Genomic DNA, 18,821 nt, shown 5'->3' with positions numbered 1-18,821 from the left:
AGCCTGGGGTGGCACTGCAAGGTAAATCCATTGATCTTCTACTGGACTCAGGAGCTACTTACTCTATTCTAACCTCTTCCTTGGGTCCCACAGTTTCCTCTCCAATTCCTGTCATGGGGGTGGATGGGACGCCTTCCTTCACAGTTAAGAGAAAGCTGGGACTGCCTACATGGGTGGAAAGCTGTCTTACTTCTGTTCATTTACTTATCCTTCTCAGATCTAATGGTGTTTGCCAGTTTTACAGCTCTCCCCCAACCCCAAGCATCTTGATAGCTCATTAACAAGGTTCCTGTTAAAAGTATAGACAGGTGTGCCTCATTCACAGACTCCATGGTATAGGAGAAACTGATTTCAGATGTAACTTTGGAGGTTCAAAATTATAATATTGATAAATGCAGTTTTGATAAACTGATAGAATATTGACTTCAAACAGTTTTTTCAGGAGTCCTTAAATTTCTATAGCCTTTTGCTATGACACAGATATAAATTTATTCCAGTTGTTTTATAGACACTTGCAGGTTCCTGCACAGGTCTACCCCTCATACCAGACTCATGCCAAGGTCAAACCCTCAGGAGCCCTTCTGAAACACCACCAACCGCTCGCTGCAAGGTGAGTACTGACAGGTTGATTTCACCCATGTCCTCACTCATGAGAATTCTGTTATCTCTTACCTCTTACTGACACTTTTATAGAATGGATGCACTCCCAACCTCCAAGGAAACCGCAAATGTGATGGCTCCTGTACTCCTGGAACACATCATCCCTCGATTTGGTGTGCCATTTCCCCAAGCTCCTGGAACACCACTTCTGGTACCACCACACCAGACTCAAGGGCATGTCTGCTCTTTCATCTGGCTCATCCACCCTTGCCTCTTCTGTGCAACCAGGGTACTTCTCCATTCCACTTTTTCTGGCAGTTATCACTCTTCCCATGGCTAGCCCCAAACATAGCTGATGATAACAATTTTTTCCTAACAACCTGCCTTCTCAGCTCCCTCAAGTAATTTGAGATTATCTTTGTTAAAACATACTGTACATATATTTTTAATATTGTTCAAGGTATTATACCTATACAACTCACTTAACAATGTAATGCAAATTGCTAGTCCTTGAAAGTTATTATTACAAACTATTTAGAATAATAAAGAAATGCAGGTTACTAGTTAGTCATTACAATCAAACTTGTAGTCACATTAGGTATGTTTTCAAGGTCAAACAGATATATTTTAGATATACAGATCATTTTCAAACACTTCAGAGATCTACAGAACATGGAATTAAGATGTTTTAATAACATAGGTTTAACATAGGTTCGTTTATTTTATCACAATGAGACATGCCTGATCCTGGCAGTACCAATTTACTTCAGAGAAGAAGATGGGCATCAAAGAAACTTCATTTGGAGTTTACTTTCTTTGCAGCAAAAGTAAGTAAGTCACTGGGCAAGAAAGTGCCCTTGACTTGACTGCTGACAGTATGTTGTCCAAAATGGACAAGTGGGACACAAAAGAAAGGACTGCTGATCCTTGCCTAGACAAGGTAGGACAGCCCTTCAGAAAATCCTACTTCACAGATAAGTCTGTCAGATATGCTAGGCCTGTAGGCCAAAGATGGATGCCCTAATATTGCAGAAGAAACTTGGGTGACTCACCAGGCAGCCATCTGTTTCTATCATTTCTCATAATTTTTGAAATTTGCTTGCTTGCACTTCCTGTTTACTCAGTTAATATTATTTCCTTCTTGGGTCTCTGAGGGAGTTGAAGACTAGATAGTTATAGTTGTCCTTATTAACAAATTCAGAAAAGAAACTCACTAAAGAGACATAAAGTATATAAGTTTGAGAGACATCAGAAGATAGTTTTCAGTTGGTAATACAAGTTAGGATAGAAAGTGAAGTAGGTACAACACTTTGGACCTAAGTGTTGATATCCTAGTATCTGACAAAGCAGATTTAAACCTAAAACTGACCAGAAGATATAAAAAGGGATATCTCATTTTAACCAAGGGAATAATTTATAAAGAATACATTACAGTCCTAAACATATATGCAATAAACTCTGGTGCATCCAATTTCATTAAAAGGTATACTGCTGGATTTAAAGACACAGATTAACAGAGATTAACTCCAACTCAAAAAACAGGAGGTGATTTCAATACCCTACTTTCTACAACAGACAGTTCATCTGGATAGAAACTAAATAGAGAAACATCAGAACTAAATGACATCATATATCAAATGGTTCATTTTAACTCTGTAGACATCAGGCACTAATGTGGTGCAATAAATACATGCAGACAAAATACCCGTACACATAAAATAATAAATCAATCTAAAAAGCCCTTTGAAGAAATAATTAAACAAAAATTCCCGGAACTAAGAGAAACGAAAGCAACATAGGCATATAACTTTAAGCTCCTACATTAAGAAATCAGGTGGAGGGGGCACCACAAATAAATGACCTAATGATGCAACTCAAGAATTTAGAAAACCAAGAACAAAAAAAGCCCAAATAGAGTAGATAGCAAGAAATAATAGTACAAAAAATTCAGAGAAGAAATTAACAAAAGCAAAGGAAACAGTGTTAAGCATCAACCAATCTAAGAGCTCATTCTTCGAAAAGATAATCATGATCAACAGACTGTTAGCACAACTAAAGGAAAGATTAACCAAATCAGAGATAAGCAGAGAAATCTTACTACAGATAACAAAAGAAATCCAGAACAATGTAAGGAAATACTTAAAAACCTCTACTCTATTAAGTTACAAAAGTAGAAGAAATAGATGGATTCTAGATTCACTCAAACCACTAAGGTTAAACCAAGAAGAGTTCAAGAACTGCAACACCACTTTATTACAAATAAGCAGACGGAAATGGTAATAAAAAGCTTTCATATTAAAGAAAAAAAGTCCATACAGGCCTAGTTTGACTCATAGCAGCATTCTATCAGACTTTTATAGATCAATAACCAATACTTCTTAAATTCTTCCCAAAAGAGAAAGAGAAGGAGCACTCCCACACTCCTTCTGTGAAGCCAGTATTACTCAAATACCCAAACCAGGTAAAGAAAAAAGAAAAGTACAGGCCAACATTCCTAATGTACATAAATTCAAAAATCCTCAATAAAATACTTGTAAACTGAATCAAGCAAATACCAAAAAGATCACCCACCACTAATCAGGTTAATTTTATCCTAGGGATGCAGAGACAATTCAACACATGTAAATAAATGAACGTAATAAGTCATATAAATTGATTGAAAAAAATCACACTTGATAGATACAGAAAGGGGCTTTGAAAATCACCATCCTACCAAAAAGCAATCTAGAGAGTCAGTGTAAACCCAATCAAAATCCCCATGTCATTCTTTACAGAAATAGGGCAAAATCCTAAAATTCATATGGAACTACAAAAGATCCTGGATAGTTAAAGCAATCCTGAGCAAATAGAACAATGTTGGAGGTATTACTATTACAGATATCAAGTTAAAGCTATATCAATAAAAAGAAAAAATATGGTCTTGGCACAAAAATAGACATGTAGATCAATGAAAAAAAAGTAGAAGGCACAAACATAGCTCCAACCATCTGACATTTGAGGAAGATGCTCAAACTCTATATTGTTGGAAGACAATATCTTCAACACGTGCTGCTGGGAAAATTGAATGTACACATGTAGAAGAATGGAATTAGACCCATGTCTATTACCTTGCACAAAAATCAGCCTCAAATGGGTCAAAGACCTGTATGTGAGATATGAAACGTTCTAATTGCTAGAAAAAATGTAGGTAATACCCTACATGATATAGGTGTAGGGAAAAAAATCTTTATAAATGGGACTTTTTTCACTCAGGAATTAAAGTCATCAGTTAACAACTGGGAACTCAAAACTAAAAAGCTCTGTACAGCAAAGAAAACAGTCAACCCAATGAAAAGGAATCCCACAGAGTGGGAGGCAATCTGTCATCGATAAACCTTTGGAAGATCAATATCCAGATTATACAAAGAACTTTGGAATCAACAAAACAAATTACCCATCTGAAAGTGGTCTATAGATCTGAACAGAGAGTTATCAAAAATAAAAATGGATAAGAAATACTTTTAAAGTGTTCATTATCCCTAACAATCACAAATATGCAAATTGAAACTTCTCTGAGATTTCATCTTACCCCAGTCACAATGAATGAATGAATGGCTAAGTTTGAGAAAACAATTGACTCCAAATGCTGGCAAGGATCCAGGGAAAGGAACCCTTCTCATTCACTGTTGTTGGGATTGAAAACCGGAGGAGCCATCATGAAAGTAAATATGGAGAATTCTTAAATATTAAAAGTAAATCTACCATAAGACCCAGCTATAACCACTCCTTGGCATACGCCCACAGGACTCAATGTTCTACTCTAGAGATACTTTCTCAACCATGTTTATTGCTGCTTTAGTCACAATAACTAGGAAGTGGTAACAACCTAAATGTCCCTCAATTGATGGATAGTAACAAATGTGGTACATACATACACAATAACATTCTGTTCAGTTATAAAGAAAAATGAAATTTACAGGTAAATAAATGGAACTGGAAACTATTGTGTGTGGATAACTTGGACACAGAAAGACAATGCTATATGTTCTCTCCTATTTGTGGATCCTGGCTCTGAATCTTTAGATCTGAGTATATAACCTGAAGTATTGGGAAAAGCCAGGAAAGTGGAAAAGCGCTATGGAAGAACAGTGGGGACGGGGTTCTACAGAGGAGAACAGTAGGTGTTTTAGTTAGTATTTCTCTTGCTGCTATGAAACACCATGACCAAAAGGCAAGTTGAGTAGGAAAGGGTTTATTCTGCGTATACTTCCACATTGCTGTTTACTACTGAAGGAAGGAAGCCAGGACAGGAACTCAAACAGGGCAGGATCCTGGAGGCAGGAGCTGATGCAGAGGCCATGGAGTGGTGCTGCTAACTGGCTTGCTTCAGTGTGAAATAGCTTGCTCAGCCCACTTTCTTATAGAACCCAGGACCACTAGCCCAAGGATGGCACCACCATGGGATGGGACTTACCCCACTGGTCACTAATTGAGAAAGTGCCTTACAGCTAGATCTCATGGAGGCATTTTGTCAACTAAGGCTCCTTCCTCTCTGATGACTCTAGTTGATGTCTAGTCAAGTTGACACACAAAATTAGCCTGTTCAGTAGGACAGGTGTAATGGGGAAAATGGGAAGAGGAGGAAGACTTTTATGTGGGGAAAGGGATGGAGAGATAGATGACTCTAGAAATGTTTTAAAAAGCCATAGGGCAACATATTTTAAATATATATAATATGTGTGCGTGCGTGTATGCATGTATCCATCCTTTTTAGTTGAGTTCTATACCACATGGGATGATAATAATTCCCCTAAGAACTATGCATGATCACAATAGGACTTATGCACATATGCAGTATGTATAGGGCCTGTATAGGTTCAAGCCAGATGGGGTCCCAGATCTGAGAGGGGGAAGTGGACATGGGCTTCATTCTCTAAGATGCTATCTGTAATTGATACCTGCTTGCAAAGAATAAATGAGTTTTCTCCAATGGAGTCTCACTGAGTATACTTACCACAGTTCAGGGTAGGCCCCATGCCTAGCAGTAGATGACCAACATAAATTAACTCACTGGGGTTTTGTAGGCTTTTTGTCTCATTTTGCTATTTGGGAACTTCTTGTCTTAATAGTCTTTTGCATGCATATTGTGGTTTCTGATTGTGTGTGTGTATGGGGGGGGGAGAGAGAGAGAGAGAGAGAGAGAGAGAGAGATTCTTTTTTCATTTGTTTGTTTTCCTTTTTGTTTTTTTAAAGTGATCAAGAAAGGAGGTGGAGTTGGGAACTATCTGGGAGGTGTTGGAGGTGGGGAAGTATGATCAGAAAATATATTGTATGAAAAAGTTTATTTTCAATGAAAAGAGAAAAAAATGGCTTATGATAAAAATAATTAAGCAGTGCTAAATTCTCTTACCTGCTGAACTAAACTCAGAAAATATATCTTTAGTTGTTTGGGGCTTCCCATCTGGATCGATGTCCATGATTGTGCGCCACAATTCAGAGAATCTGGTTCGTTTCTCTTTGGGCATGTATATTCCATGCCACAGTGCTTTTAGCATGTAGTCAATATAAATCAAGATTTGTCCAATTCTGGTATCATAATAAGCTGGAGGTAGTTGACAAGAAGAACTCTGATCATAATTTGCTTCTAAACTGATTGAAGGGATTTGATTTAAGCAATAAATTCCAACAGCCAGCTCCCTTAAGATCTGATGAACTTCCCTGTAGTCTAAGTGGGCAGTAGGGTCCACGGGTGTCAACAGGATGGCGGTGGAGAAGCCTACATTATTTATTTGACTCATGAGTCCACATGGGATGTCTAGTTGAGAACGAACATCCTCCTTGGCAGACAACCAGCTGACTAGTGCTGTTGTTAGTAATTCTTGCACTTCACTGCGATCATATTTTTCGAAGAAAGCAGAAGCATTTCTTTGCACTGCTAAATTTTCCAGGTAGGTTTCTTCATCTTGAACTTGATCAATTCTAACTATTCCTTTTTTGGATAGTCTTAACATTTCTAATTAAATCCAGTATGTCCTTCTTGAAGTTCCTGCAATGAAGGAAATACAAGCAATAATATTTGTCAGGGCAACAAAGCTGGATTTTTCTAGAATAAATATGTACCCTTCATTTTTCTAAAGTTAATATTTTTTTCATGGTCAATCTGCATCCTTTTTAACTTCCAATTAATTGCATCACAAGAAACTTAATTTGAATTAAAGGGCTTAAGGTTGTAAAATCTTTAACATTACTCATGTTAAATGATTTGTAAAGCTCTGCTTCTCAGAGCCAAAAGTTACTGAGAAATTCTTGGTGCTACACAATACTCTCCAACAACCGACCCCACAGATTGTGGTCTCTTAAGATTATATATAACATCTTAGTTTGTGTAAGTACATTCTACAGTGTTTATACAATGATGAAATAGCTTGGCACACTTCCCATCTGTCTGAAGTTTCTATCGGTGATAAACACCATGACCAGAGGAACTTGTGGAGGAAAGGGTTAATTTGGTTTCCAGGTCATGGCCCATCATCAGTGGGGAGCCCAGGCAAGAACGGAAGCAGACCCCATAGAGGAACAACTGCTTACTGACTTGCTCCTCCAAGCTTTCTCACTTTGCTATTTTACAAACTTTCACGACCACTCACAGGGGGCTGGGCCCTTCCACATCGATCATCAGTTAAAAAAAAAAATGTCCCTGCTGGGCAGTGGTGGCACAGACCCTTAATGCCAGAGCTTGCGAGGCAGAGGCAGGTGGATCTCTGTGAGTTGGAGGCCAGCCTGGTCTACAGATCAAGTTCCAGGACAGCCAACAGGCTCAAAAATCCAAGAAAAAAAATGTCCCATAGACTTGTCTACAGAGCGATATGATGGAAACATTTGCTTGGTTTTGGTTTATTTTTCCTAAATGACCTTAACTTCTGTCACTTGGCAAAAAACTAACCAGAACATCATCATTAAATGGTATGTGGCCGTATTTCAGAAGAACGTTAAGTTTGTATATGAGAAGTCACTGCTATGTACTTTATTTTTCATTGTAAAGACTTTTTATTTCAACTCCCTCACTCCCCTTAACCACTCTTTCCTGCATACACTGTTCTTCCCTTCTTCTCCACCCTTAGAAGCCCCTGAGACCTGCGTGCCCTCCCACTTTGTGGTGTTTCAGCCTAGGTCCCCACTTGTCTGCCGAGCTGTTCCTCCTGCCTGCTCTTTAGTTTCCAAGCGGCCGACCACCTGCTTTCACAATAATAACTTACTTTTTTTCCGAGCATCTACTATGTGGGACGTGTAAACACAGTATTTTTACTTAATGTCATCAGCCTCCATTACACAGTGGTTTTTAAAATTTAGCCTATATCAAAATCACCTGGACCTTCTTAAAATACCTGTTTCTGGATCACACAGGCTTGGGGCAGAGAATTTGCATTTTGTAGTCAATGCTGATACTGCGTACAGAATCAGGCTCTCTAGCGCGTTTTTTTCTACTACGTCATAGGTACCGACACGTAAACAAAGGATTACAGGATATGATGGGCGCTCACTGTTTTCAGAAACAGAACCCTGCTCTAAGACTTGTGATCATAATCAGTTAGCATCTGTCAAGGACATGGGAGGGGACAAGGAAAAGGGAGAGGCCTACTTGGAAATAATTTTCTTGTTTAGGAGAGTTGCTATCAGGATGGTCGCTAACGTACTCCCTGGAGCCGTTGCTTGGGATAGCTTCTGAATCGCCCCACCGTAACCCCCAGAGTGCGAGTGGGTTGGGGAAGCTGGGAGGCCCTTCCCTGTGCTGAGGGCCAAAGTTGGCGAGAACTGGGAGGGCCCTGAGCTGCGCTAAGCTGTCGTAGGGCTTTGCCACGTGCAGGCTGGCTCTCAGGCAGATGAGCGTGGGCTGGCGCAATTTCAGTACATTCTGCCCCAAGGTCACAACCTTGTGGTTGATCCCCATGAGGACAAATTCTCTAACCTCTCTCTAGATCTCAGCCTAGCGTCATGTTCTGTCACTGCTACTGCACATCTGCTAATGGCAAAGAAAACAACAGAAACCCTGGAGCAGTACAAGTCAACATGACAGGCTCTAATGGTCCTGGTCTGGAATCCTATTGTGCAAAAAATGTTTACTGAACATCAGTTATAAGCCAGGCACCATGCCAAAAACTGGAGACCACAGATACAGGGTAAAGAGCAAAACCCCAAGGGGTTTAGAGACACAAAAGTGCTTGCCAATGTGGTGTAAGATGTTGACAGCACCCGAAAGAATGTTCATCCGGATGCCTGTGGAGTGACTTTTAAAATGAAGTCTGGGAAATGAAAAAGTTATCTTTGCAAATAGTTGCTGAAGTTGCTCTTCTGGGACAGAGCTGCTGCTGTTGAAAGTTGGAGAAAACAAACCACTGCATTGAAATCAAGGGATGTGGGCACAAAATGAGTACATAAAACTGGGTGAAGGATACTGTGCGATTTTGAGTTTATCCCAAATAATCGGGCTAAGGTGTTAACAATGCAGGTCCGAAGAAGGCTGGGGTGATGATAGTGGTGATGAGGGTGGAGTGCTGTGGAATTCCAGGTGGGCTATTGGTAACAGATTACAGGGTTGCAATGTGTTGGGAAAATGTGTCAGGGTGACCCTTCACTTCCTATCAGGGGCTACAGGGTGTCAAAATAAGATTCTAAATTCAGCTGTGAACATAACATACCTTAAAGTGCCAGAAAAATGTCAGATAGGTCTTAGGTATCAGATTAAAAAAGGGCAGCTGGGGTGAGACATAGAAATTCATTTAAGCTAAAAGTAACTGAAGCCAGAGGAGTGGTTGAATCACCGAGACAGAGCATACTGCTGGCATCCAGGACAGAAACCTATGAAACTTAACATCTGAAGGTCAGCTGGAGAGGGTAACTAGAGCTACGTAATGGGACTCTGTCTCAAAAAGAGAGAGGAGGGAAGAGGAAAGGGAGGAGTGGAGGGAAGGGAAGACACACACAGAAGGGAGTTGGAGTGGGGAGGAGGGAGAGAGAACAGTTATGAAGATTAGGGTCAGCAGAATACAATGAAGAGATGGCCAGGAAGATCAGAGGAAAGCCACAACTGCTCAGAAGCCAAGGGATCTACTTCATGAATTAAGTGATGGTTACGGCCAACTTCGTCAGTTGTAGCAGCCCGGACCCGGAGAGAAAAACTCTCATCTACAGAAGGTAGATTCTAAACAGTGAAGAGTGTAGGGTGATACTGAGATGTGGTGGGATGACAATGGACAGTTGATGAGGTAGGCAAGAGCTGGTCACAGATTGCTATCACTTTGATTCACAATATTATGAGTGACATGGAAAACAGACTTTTGATTGGTAGAGGACTATTTCTGTTTGTAGTGTCAAGAAAGCAATGGAGTAACTAACTATAGGTGAGGTGGAAGTCATGATGCAAACATGCATCAGGATATGACTCCAAGGAAACCAACTCTATGGCACCTTTGCTCTTGGACATCCACTGAACAGAAATCAGAAATAGATTTGTGTGACGACTTCTGTGCTGGGCAGGGGCAGGTGTTGGGCTAATTAACTGATCTGTGAACAGCTAAGAAGGGGATAATTTGAAGGACCAGAGACTATTTTAAATAGTTCTTAGAAATTCCTCAAGTAGGAAAATGAGCTGTGACAGTGTATTAAGTCTTACTTAGGAACATGAATCTCAATTATTTAGCTTCTCAAAATTTTAGTTCTGAAATCTGTCAAAAATAAGCCAAGGTTCCTGAAGACAGTAGCAAATTGAGTTATTTGTGGCCACGGCTCTCATGAAGACTGAGGGAACAACTGTTTCACACACTGACACCATGTTTGTTTGTTTTTTTCCTTTTCCTATACATCTCTGAAAATCACCTGAGTATTCTACAAAGTAACTCAATTCTTACACTATCTTCCAGGAGTTGGCATGAGGCCCCAGGTTTAAGAGTTTAGTCCTACAAGATCTGCACTTCAAATGCCCAGTGCAAATTAGGCCTCTGCTCCTTCTTTCCAGTCATTTATGAACTTGACTCTCACAACTGGCCCCACCCTTCAGTGTTAATAGTGTGCTTATAGAACTCAGGAGTTCACACTCAGAATAGAACATGGGAATAGTCAGATGGAAAAGATGCACAGGGCAAGGTGCTGGGGTGGAAGGCAGCCTCCCATGCCCTCTGTAATCTTATCCTAAAAGCCCCTTTATGCTTTTGGAAAACTGGAACTCCTCCCATCTTTCAAGAGCTTGACTGGAGCTTCATCTCCAGCCTACTTCACTCCACTTCTCAGGTGAAACTGCCCCAAAGGCCAGTTGTAAGCCTCTACATATTTAGGTTTTCTAGTAACAACCTCAGGGCTGAGGCCATCTAGGGAACCCTGCCTAACTTACCTCATGAACCTGATCAAAAGGAGCCTTGATGGGAAAAGTAAAAATTCACACAACGAACTGTGAAACCACCATATCTCACAATGGTAAGGCAGCAGCTGTTTATTTTCAGTGACCGTCATACAGTGTTATTACATGGTAAAATCATGTCATCTTCTTGAGAGGTTTTCTAAGGTCGGATTTGGAGCCTTTCACATTTATCAGATGCCTTCTCGTTAATGTTCTCCAGTTTTGCAATTCTAGATCCAAACTGTATGGCCCGCTTTGGCAGAAGGGCAGAGGCTGTGAGACCAAGTTCAACAGCTGCAAGGCGTAGAATGAGCTTCTCACCAACCCCACGGGGCAAAGTCAGGTCTACCTTCTCCCAAACCGGCAGGGAATTTAGGAAAGACACAACATTCTCATCCAGAAAAGGAAACCTAAAATTCATTAAAAAAAAAAAAAAAAAAAAAAGATAGTGACTACTATTAAAAAATAGTCTATTAGTGATTATTCACAATTTGATGTCTAAAATTTAATCACATTAAAAAGGTACTTCAAAATGTGGCAATCATATGCATTACAAAAATATTCTAAAAATCTAAATAAATTTGTTGTCTATAATATCAAGAAACAATTTCAAGTTGTTTCAGAGTATTTTTGAGGATGTTCCCAGTATACAGCATGTCATGAGTAATCTAATTTATGTCTGATTTGAGCATGTCTACAGAAACTAAACTTTAGGAGCATGAAGCTGGTGTAAAAGGTTCCAAAATCCTGGACTTGTAACACTATCAAAATTGTAGTATATAATCCCAACAAGAATTACTCAGTCACCTCAGACCATGAGTGCAAAGTTGCTTACTCCTGCTCCCCAGCCCATCAGCTTTGCTCTCGACTGTGGTCATAATGTACAGCTGAGACAGTGTGTCAGTGCTCCTGTTTTGCATGGGAGCAATCTCTAAAGACAAGGAATGTGAAGCCTCCTTTTGTACTAAAAAGCATTCGAATAGTGAGTTACCTAGCTTCCTTTCCATGGTCACCAATAACTCTGTCATCACGACCAAGGTTTCTGGAAGAAATGCGACCCAGTTCCATTGCTATTTCCTCATTCAATCCTTCTAGACCAAGACACTGAAAGCGGACACGATGACGGGAGTAACCTGCCAGCTGCTCATCTGCACCGATTCCTGTGAGAATCACCTACAGAGACATGACAAAAAGGATCAAGAAAGTGAGTTCTATTTTTCTTATAAAGCCTAAAAAGTTAGTCTTAACATTTTAGGAAAAAAAAATCCTCAAGTCAGAAAATAGTAAAAAAAAAAAAAAAAAAAAAAAAAAGTTCAATTTTAAAGAATACACACTGTATTATTAAATATAACTAAAATAGATTCTTACAACCTTAAATGTTGAAAGGTTCAAGAGTCAACATTAGGTCTCAGAAATTCCTGAGCAAAAATCCTGGTGCATACCTTTGCACAGCTCTTGTAAGCTCTCACTGCATCCCGAGTCACTAACCAACCCATTCCTCTAGAAGCAAACCAGACAGCACAGCCAATGCTATCATCCAGAACTGTGTCCAAGGGATGAACTAAGTGACATATTCGAGCTCTTCTTAGTTTTTGTAGTTCTTCAAGAGGAACATTAATTTCAACAAAATTCCAAGTTCGACAAGGGTTGACAGACTGTAGTTCCTTTAGTCCTGCTTTTCCTGTGACTCGGTCTGGCACCTCGGCATCATCAGGACCCTTAGCCACTGCAGCACCCTGAGAGGACTCTTCAGAAGGGATCTCATGATGGTTTTGCTGTTTTCTTCCTACAGTAGGAACACTTGCCCCAGTCTTTTTAGTCACAAAAGCCACATTCAGAAGATCAATTGGCTCATCTAAAGGAATATGACGATCAGCAAGGGCTGCAATCACCATGGAATCAATGCCCCCAGAAAAGAGGATTGCAATGTTTGCTTTTTTATTACAAGTTTTCAAAACTTCCTCTGATGCCAGGTTTTCCTCCCTAGCTAAACATAAGACGCGTCTCTTGACTGCAATGTTCAGGACATCAATAAATTGATGGACTACTTTTTTTGTGTGTTCATTTCTAAGAAATATCTCAAGTGTCTCTCTTGTATGTGGAACGCTGGAACTGTTACTACAATAAGTTTGCAATGAAGCTTGAGGCAGCATCTTATTCAAGGGAGCAATAGGTTTTGAAAGATACAGTTTGTCTTCATTTGCTACCACTGACACAAACGATGGCAATTCTGCCAGACTCTGAGTTGGGTCATTAACACATTCTTCAATAACATTCTCCTTAGAAATGTATTTCCAAGGATATAATTTTAAAGTTACACATCTGGAAACAGCAGCAGAATTGAGATCAATCTGGAAAATTCCAGATGCTGGAACTTCTTGCCACTGGTCTGTAAGCCCAGATGTCTGGGCACCAACTGAAGAGAGGCAGAAAGTCTTGCCCAGGTTACTAAAATGCCAAAGCAAGCTACGACGGCCAAAAAAGTCCCGACCAAACCATAAGTAATGGCCAGATGCTTGATAATATATAAAAGACCAAGGACCTTGTACTTTAGAGAAGAGTGACAAAATGTCAGATTCATTCTCACAGGCAGAAAGGCTACTGAACATAACTTGAGTGTCATTGTCTTCTGCTTCAACCTGTACTCCATTAAAAACTTCTCCATTCCATAAGAACACATTGCCGCTTTCATCTTCCACAGGCTGGGCAGTCAAAACACCTCTCAAATGAAGCACATGACCAGAAAATAAACACTGATAGTTAACAGTAGATTTTAACAACTGCTTGCTACTATTGGGGCCCCGTCGTCTAAGATTGTACAGCAAATCCTCTTTTAACTCTTTACTGAAGTGCTCAACAGAGAAGCCTACAGAACAGCAAATGCCACACATGGTTCTGTGAAGTCAGGGTGACTGGGTCTTGACTTTGGTTGTCTCTGAGTTTTCTAATGCTTGGTATTCTCTTCTTAGTTCATCTAATGTATCTGTAGGAGGGAGGGAGAAAAAATATTGAAGTAAAAGTTCAGAGATGTTTACCGACTAACTCACGGACAAAACAGGCTACTTCTCAAGATTATATGAGTAGATGTACTGTACAATTGCCAGTAATAATTCAAAATGTTTTAGTGACCAAAATGCTGGTGTTTGGTAATAGTTTCGTTCCACTGAGTGCTTATTTTGGTCCAAGCATTTGGCTAAGCAATTACATTACAACTTTTAAGTCCAACAAGACCTTACAGTCTCAAAGTATTCCTCCCAAAAATGAAAAAAACTGTATAATGATTTTTCATACTTTGGTCAAGCTCTTAAAAATACATGCTTACCTTCCTTAGAAACTACAGCAAATACATCTTGCAGTTATATTTTTTATTTCATACATTTGTGATATATTTTGATCACACCCACCTCCTACTCCACCCTCCCTATCTCCAATCCACCAGGAGTCCCATCCCTAAGGAAACTGACTCTCCTCCCTCACAGTCATCAACTGCAACCACAGCACCTTGTTACTTCAGCTCTCATCTGTCCTCAGAGAAGTTTCTTTCAGCAGTGGATGACAGTTTCAGAGAAGTTTCTTTCAGCAGTGGATGACAGTTAAGACTGAGACCCACAACCGGTGCATGTGCAGACATTACATGACTCTGGAGTGCTCCATCCAAAACTAGACATCTATATCAGACCTTTTACCCTTAAGGCTTGGGCCATAGTAAAAAAGGGGACAGAAAGACCTAAGAACAGGAGATCAGGGAAGACTGCTGCTGCAAGACAGTGTCTTCCAGACACCATGGGGTTGTTACAAATATAAACTTTTAGCAGCTGCAGCTGCCTGCTTAAGATCAAGCCAGTCACCAGCCCTAGCTGAGCAATCTTTTTAAAACTGCAGAGATCTTTGGAAGGCTAACTGGAAACAGATCACTGTAATACGCACGCACGCAAGCATTCATTCAGATAGGGTTTTAATACGCACTGTAATACGCACGCATGCAAGCATTCATTCAGATAGGGTTTAATCAAGGCACCATTATGAATCCCCACAAAAAGCCTATAAAAGGTTTTCTACAGCATTCCATACACAATACTGAAAACAAAACCCAAAAGAAAATCACTCACTTTTGCTTTCAGAAAACATTTTTGTTCGATCTGCAAGAAAGAATATGTTGCTGTTTGGTTGCTGCTTGTATACTTTCTGCAAAAGAAATTTACAATATCAGGACATAATTTACATAGTGATGCTCAACAAAATCCTATTATCACTTATTCTTGATCTTCAGGAATATTCAGAATAATAGTTTATCAAATATAAACAGATACAAAGTCACTCAATACTATGCCACCCAGAAATGGCTGTTTGCACAGCATGTGCATCATACCACAAAGGCTATCATAGCCACAGGGTTATATTTACTCTTATAAAAGAATAATACAGAAACGTTTTCAGATCAATGAAGGTTCTTTACATTACCACATCAGTACAACACTATAGTTCTTTGCTGCCCTCAAACTTCAGAAATTGATGTAAGGCCAATTCTTCACTATTACAGATGTTGACAATAGCCACCATGATTAAACACCTATGCTTTTTCATGGCTGTTTATGCATCAGTTACTCTATAGGAAGCCCCAGGTCAAGTCTCATACAGTATTTATACATTCTGCCAACTTGAAATCCAAAAGTCTTGTATTAATTTATCTTAGCTTCCAATATTTCACAAATGACAGTATCAGAAATGTTGAAAATGTCAGTCATTATATAATCTTTAAAATGCTTGAAAGAGCTCAAAATAATTTGTTCACTTAAGATGTAATTTTTCACAGTAAAACTACACATGAAACAGGAGCTGACTTATGAAAACATCATAAAAAAGTCATTAGATAGGTTAAGTATTTGGAATACTAAAGTTGTCTGTGGAAAAGGAAGTAATTCATTCTTTGTTAAAATGTAACAGGGAAAGAAGTTTTTCAACACTGAGATGTATTGACATATGCAGGAAAACAAATGAGAAATAAAGTAGCGCACATTAGTTTTACAATTAGTATGTTAGAATTTTGTAATTTTAGCATAAATAATCTAATTCCTAATTTTAATATACTGTATACTATTCCAGATTCCTACAGTAACTTACCCGATTCTTCTTCAGGTTAGAAAGTTCATCCACAAGAATCTTTTGTTCTTTAATCTATTAAAATAAAGAAAAACCTAAAGTAGAAGTTTTCCAAGTATGTTTAGTGAGGACATTCTAAGTAATGGGACTGGGGGCTGTCACACAGCACTTGTCTAATTGGACACTGTACAGATGCAATGGCACTCAGCTAGGGTCTATGGGAAACATCTGGCTGGGGAAGGAAAAGTTGACTTAAGACTTGCCAGGTGCCCGTTACCACATGGCTTATACCTTTAACCAAAGTGAGACACTGTCTACCAAAATTAATAGCAGTCCTTTAATTAGTCTTCTAAAGTCTTGCTGCAGAATAAAAAAAGGAGAAATAAAATGAATGTGGGCTTCTGTCCTTCCCCAACAACCAGTGCTTCTCATGATATATGCATCAGATGATAGCTAGACACTCAGATCAGACACATGGTACTGACTGACCCACCTGGGGAGATAAAACATCACTTTCCTCTGTAAATGTAACCGTTAAATAAGAAACACAGTGCCAAATACAGAGTTAATAGCCAAGAGGTCAGCGCAATAGCTGAGAGCTGAAAACCTTACCCTTCACTGCTGTTGCTGTCTTTCTTCTCTGCAAGAGGCCTACTTCCTATGGCCTGTCTTTTTTAATTGACTTTCTATTCTTCCTTCTCATTGGTTATAAACCCAACCACATGACCTCCTCGTCACTGCCTGTCTGTGCAGACCTCCAGGTCTTCTATGGTTGGTATTGAGATTAAAGGTGTGTGTCGCCATGCTGGCTGTATCCTTGAACACACAGAGATCTACCTAGCTCTGCCTCCCAAGTGCTGGGATTAAAGGTGTGCATCACCACTGCCCAGCTTCTGCTATGGCTTGCTCTGACCCCAAGGCAACTTTATTAACATACAAATAAAATCACATTTCAGTACAAATAAAACATCACCATATTCCTGCTTTATATTATTCTACTTTGCATGGTAAAGACTATATACTGCTGGAGCAGGAGCATTCAGCTAGGCTTGTCTGTAATCATCAGATGAATGCCTAACTAAGCATTAACTCCTTTTAAGTAATCACACACCACCACACGCAGTATTAAGAAGCAGATTACTTTGAAAACTCACACCCACCCTATTGAGTGTGCACCCTTACATCTCCACATTGGCAGAGGTGAGAGTTGTAGTAATGACCTGCAAAGCCACAGGAGTTCATCTTCCTTGAGACTCAAACCTGCTTGTACAGTGTTTTAGGAATGACAGGTATACATCTCACTTTAGTTGACATCAAAGAAAACTGTGAGACAGTGGGAAGAAGGCCACTAACTGACGACAGTCATTTGGGGCAGGAAAAAAAAATGTAGAATTTAGGACGTGTAATACCTGAAAAGACTATACCCACACAGCCCCACTACAGGTTTAAAGATTTTTGTGACTGGAAGATAAAATTAATGGTATAGTTCAGCATGGTGGTGCATCCCTGAAATCTCGACTCTTAGGCAAGAGAATAAGGTCATCCTCCCGTCAAACAAGTGTGTTTGAGCCTGGCCTGAGAGAAGTGAAAACCCTACACCTACCCCGCAGGAAGGAAGGAAGGAAGGGAGAGAAGAAGCAGGCAAAGGTTCATTTGCTAGGGTCCTCCTTAGACACGACCGGATGGATGCTTTCAGGATCACTCAAAGCTGACTAGAGATCTGAAGGACACAGGCAGCTGAGGGCACCGAGTCGGCGCAGGTGGTGATGGCGGCTGGAAGGACGGGGCCCGTTTCTAAACTTTTGGGATGGATGTCAAGGTACGCCGCCCGAGTGGGCGCGTGGCGAACCGAGTGAGGTACATCCACAGTGCAACAGAGCTGTGGGAAGGGATTTGGGGAGAAACGCACGGCCGCGGGACCCCGTCCACCTCCCGGGGCTGGCCCCGAAGGAAGGCGCTCCCCGGCGTCGTCCGCACCTTGCTGCTAAGGGCCTCGGTGTTCGCCGCCGTCGATGTGTGGGCGGACACGGGCGCGGCGGGGTCGGAGGCCAGCACCCCACGGCCCGGCATCTCCCCGCGGCGCCGCACGACGGGGACCAGCCCGGAGATGGGAACAGCAGCCGGAAAGACCGGACGAGGCCCGCGATAGCTCCCTGGAGCCCGCCCCTTCCGGCACCCCGACCAATGGAGTCCGCACACTCACGCCTGCGCAATCGAGGGCGTGGGCGGGGTGGGGTGGGGCAGAAGAGTGCGCATGCTCAGGATGGTTTTCGGCGGACGCGCCAATTGCGAGGTTTTTGAATTTTCTGTGTCGCTGCCTAGCGGGTCCGATGTAAATAATGATAATAACAGTAGTAGCCGTAATAGTAATAATAATAATATTATAATAATAACACAATCATCATCTTCATCTCACTCTCACATCCAAATAGACTATAGAAGTAAAAATACCAGACAGGGCAGGAGGCTGAAGCGCCGATCTCAGATACACAGTGCTAGCGACAGGGCTGTAGAGACTTGGCAAGGTTTTGACACTCTGTGGTTAGGGCTGCCAGATGACATGTAGCTTCATATGAATTTAAGATGAATTTTGTATCCTTTGTTATCTCAGTCAAGTCCGGAAACAGGCAAGAGAGACCAATGAGCGCTTTTCAGCTGACTGGGGTGTGTACAGAGCAGCACCAGAAGGGGCCAAGCTGCAGGTAAGAGGCCCGCAGAGACCACCAACCCGTGGGCTGTCGTTTTGTTAAGA

The 18,821-nt window shown here is 40.7% G+C and overlaps 3 protein-coding genes across 3 annotated transcripts in view; all 3 read right to left on the bottom strand.

The window, feature by feature from the left end:
* Nucleotides 1-6,648, bottom strand: part of Ankar (ankyrin and armadillo repeat containing) — a 57,902-nt gene extending 51,254 nt beyond the window's left edge. Inside the window, exon 1 of the mRNA XM_036173159.1 lies at nucleotides 5,990-6,648. Within this exon, the coding sequence (XP_036029052.1) occupies nucleotides 5,990-6,590 (601 nt within the window). The 5' untranslated portion in view covers nucleotides 6,591-6,648. The remainder of the gene's footprint in view (nucleotides 1-5,989) is intronic.
* A 4,388-nt stretch (nucleotides 6,649-11,036) lies between these two features.
* Nucleotides 11,037-16,144, bottom strand: Asnsd1 (asparagine synthetase domain containing 1). The gene is made up of 5 exons (XM_036173807.1): nucleotides 16,091-16,144; nucleotides 15,079-15,154; nucleotides 12,412-13,952; nucleotides 11,961-12,142; nucleotides 11,037-11,379 (listed from the first exon to the last, which is right to left on the bottom strand). The coding sequence occupies exons 3-5, from the start codon at nucleotides 13,858-13,860 to the stop codon at nucleotides 11,130-11,132; spliced, it is 1,881 nt and encodes a 626-aa protein (XP_036029700.1). The 5' UTR covers nucleotides 13,861-13,952; nucleotides 15,079-15,154; nucleotides 16,091-16,144; the 3' UTR covers nucleotides 11,037-11,129.
* Nucleotides 13,871-18,235, bottom strand: Asdurf (ASNSD1 upstream reading frame). Its single transcript, XM_036173808.1, has 4 exons — nucleotides 18,047-18,235; nucleotides 16,091-16,144; nucleotides 15,079-15,154; nucleotides 13,871-13,952 (listed from the first exon to the last, which is right to left on the bottom strand). Exons 1-4 carry the CDS (start codon nucleotides 18,137-18,139, stop codon nucleotides 13,873-13,875), a joined length of 303 nt encoding a protein of 100 aa, XP_036029701.1. The 5' UTR covers nucleotides 18,140-18,235; the 3' UTR covers nucleotides 13,871-13,872.
* Between the last annotated feature and the right edge of the window lie 586 nt (nucleotides 18,236-18,821).

Source organism: Onychomys torridus, chromosome 23 (genome assembly GCF_903995425.1).
Source record: "Onychomys torridus chromosome 23, mOncTor1.1, whole genome shotgun sequence".
NCBI classification, from domain to species: domain Eukaryota; kingdom Metazoa; phylum Chordata; class Mammalia; order Rodentia; family Cricetidae; genus Onychomys; species Onychomys torridus.
The sequence above is the reverse complement of the archived record's forward strand: the minus strand, read 5'-3'. Positions and strand labels throughout refer to the sequence as shown.

Coding starts and splice junctions, on each gene's coding strand:
- Asnsd1 (XM_036173807.1), bottom strand. CDS start 13,860: ATGTGTGGCATTTGCTGTTCTGTAGGCTTCTCTGTTGAGCACTTCAGT. Junction 12,143..12,411: donor CTTACAAGAGCTGTGCAAAG/GTATGCACCAGG, acceptor ATGTCTCTGTAG/GTGATTCTCACAGGAATCGG. Junction 11,380..11,960: donor GACCATGGAAAGGAAGCTAG/GTAACTCACTAT, acceptor AATGAATTTTAG/GTTTCCTTTTCTGGATGAGA.
- Asdurf (XM_036173808.1), bottom strand. CDS start 18,139: ATGCCGGGCCGTGGGGTGCTGGCCTCCGACCCCGCCGCGCCCGTGTCC. Junction 16,145..18,046: donor CCGAGGCCCTTAGCAGCAAG/GTGCGGACGACG, acceptor TTATTTTAATAG/ATTAAAGAACAAAAGATTCT. Junction 15,155..16,090: donor CTAACCTGAAGAAGAATCGG/GTAAGTTACTGT, acceptor TTTCTTTTGCAG/AAAGTATACAAGCAGCAACC.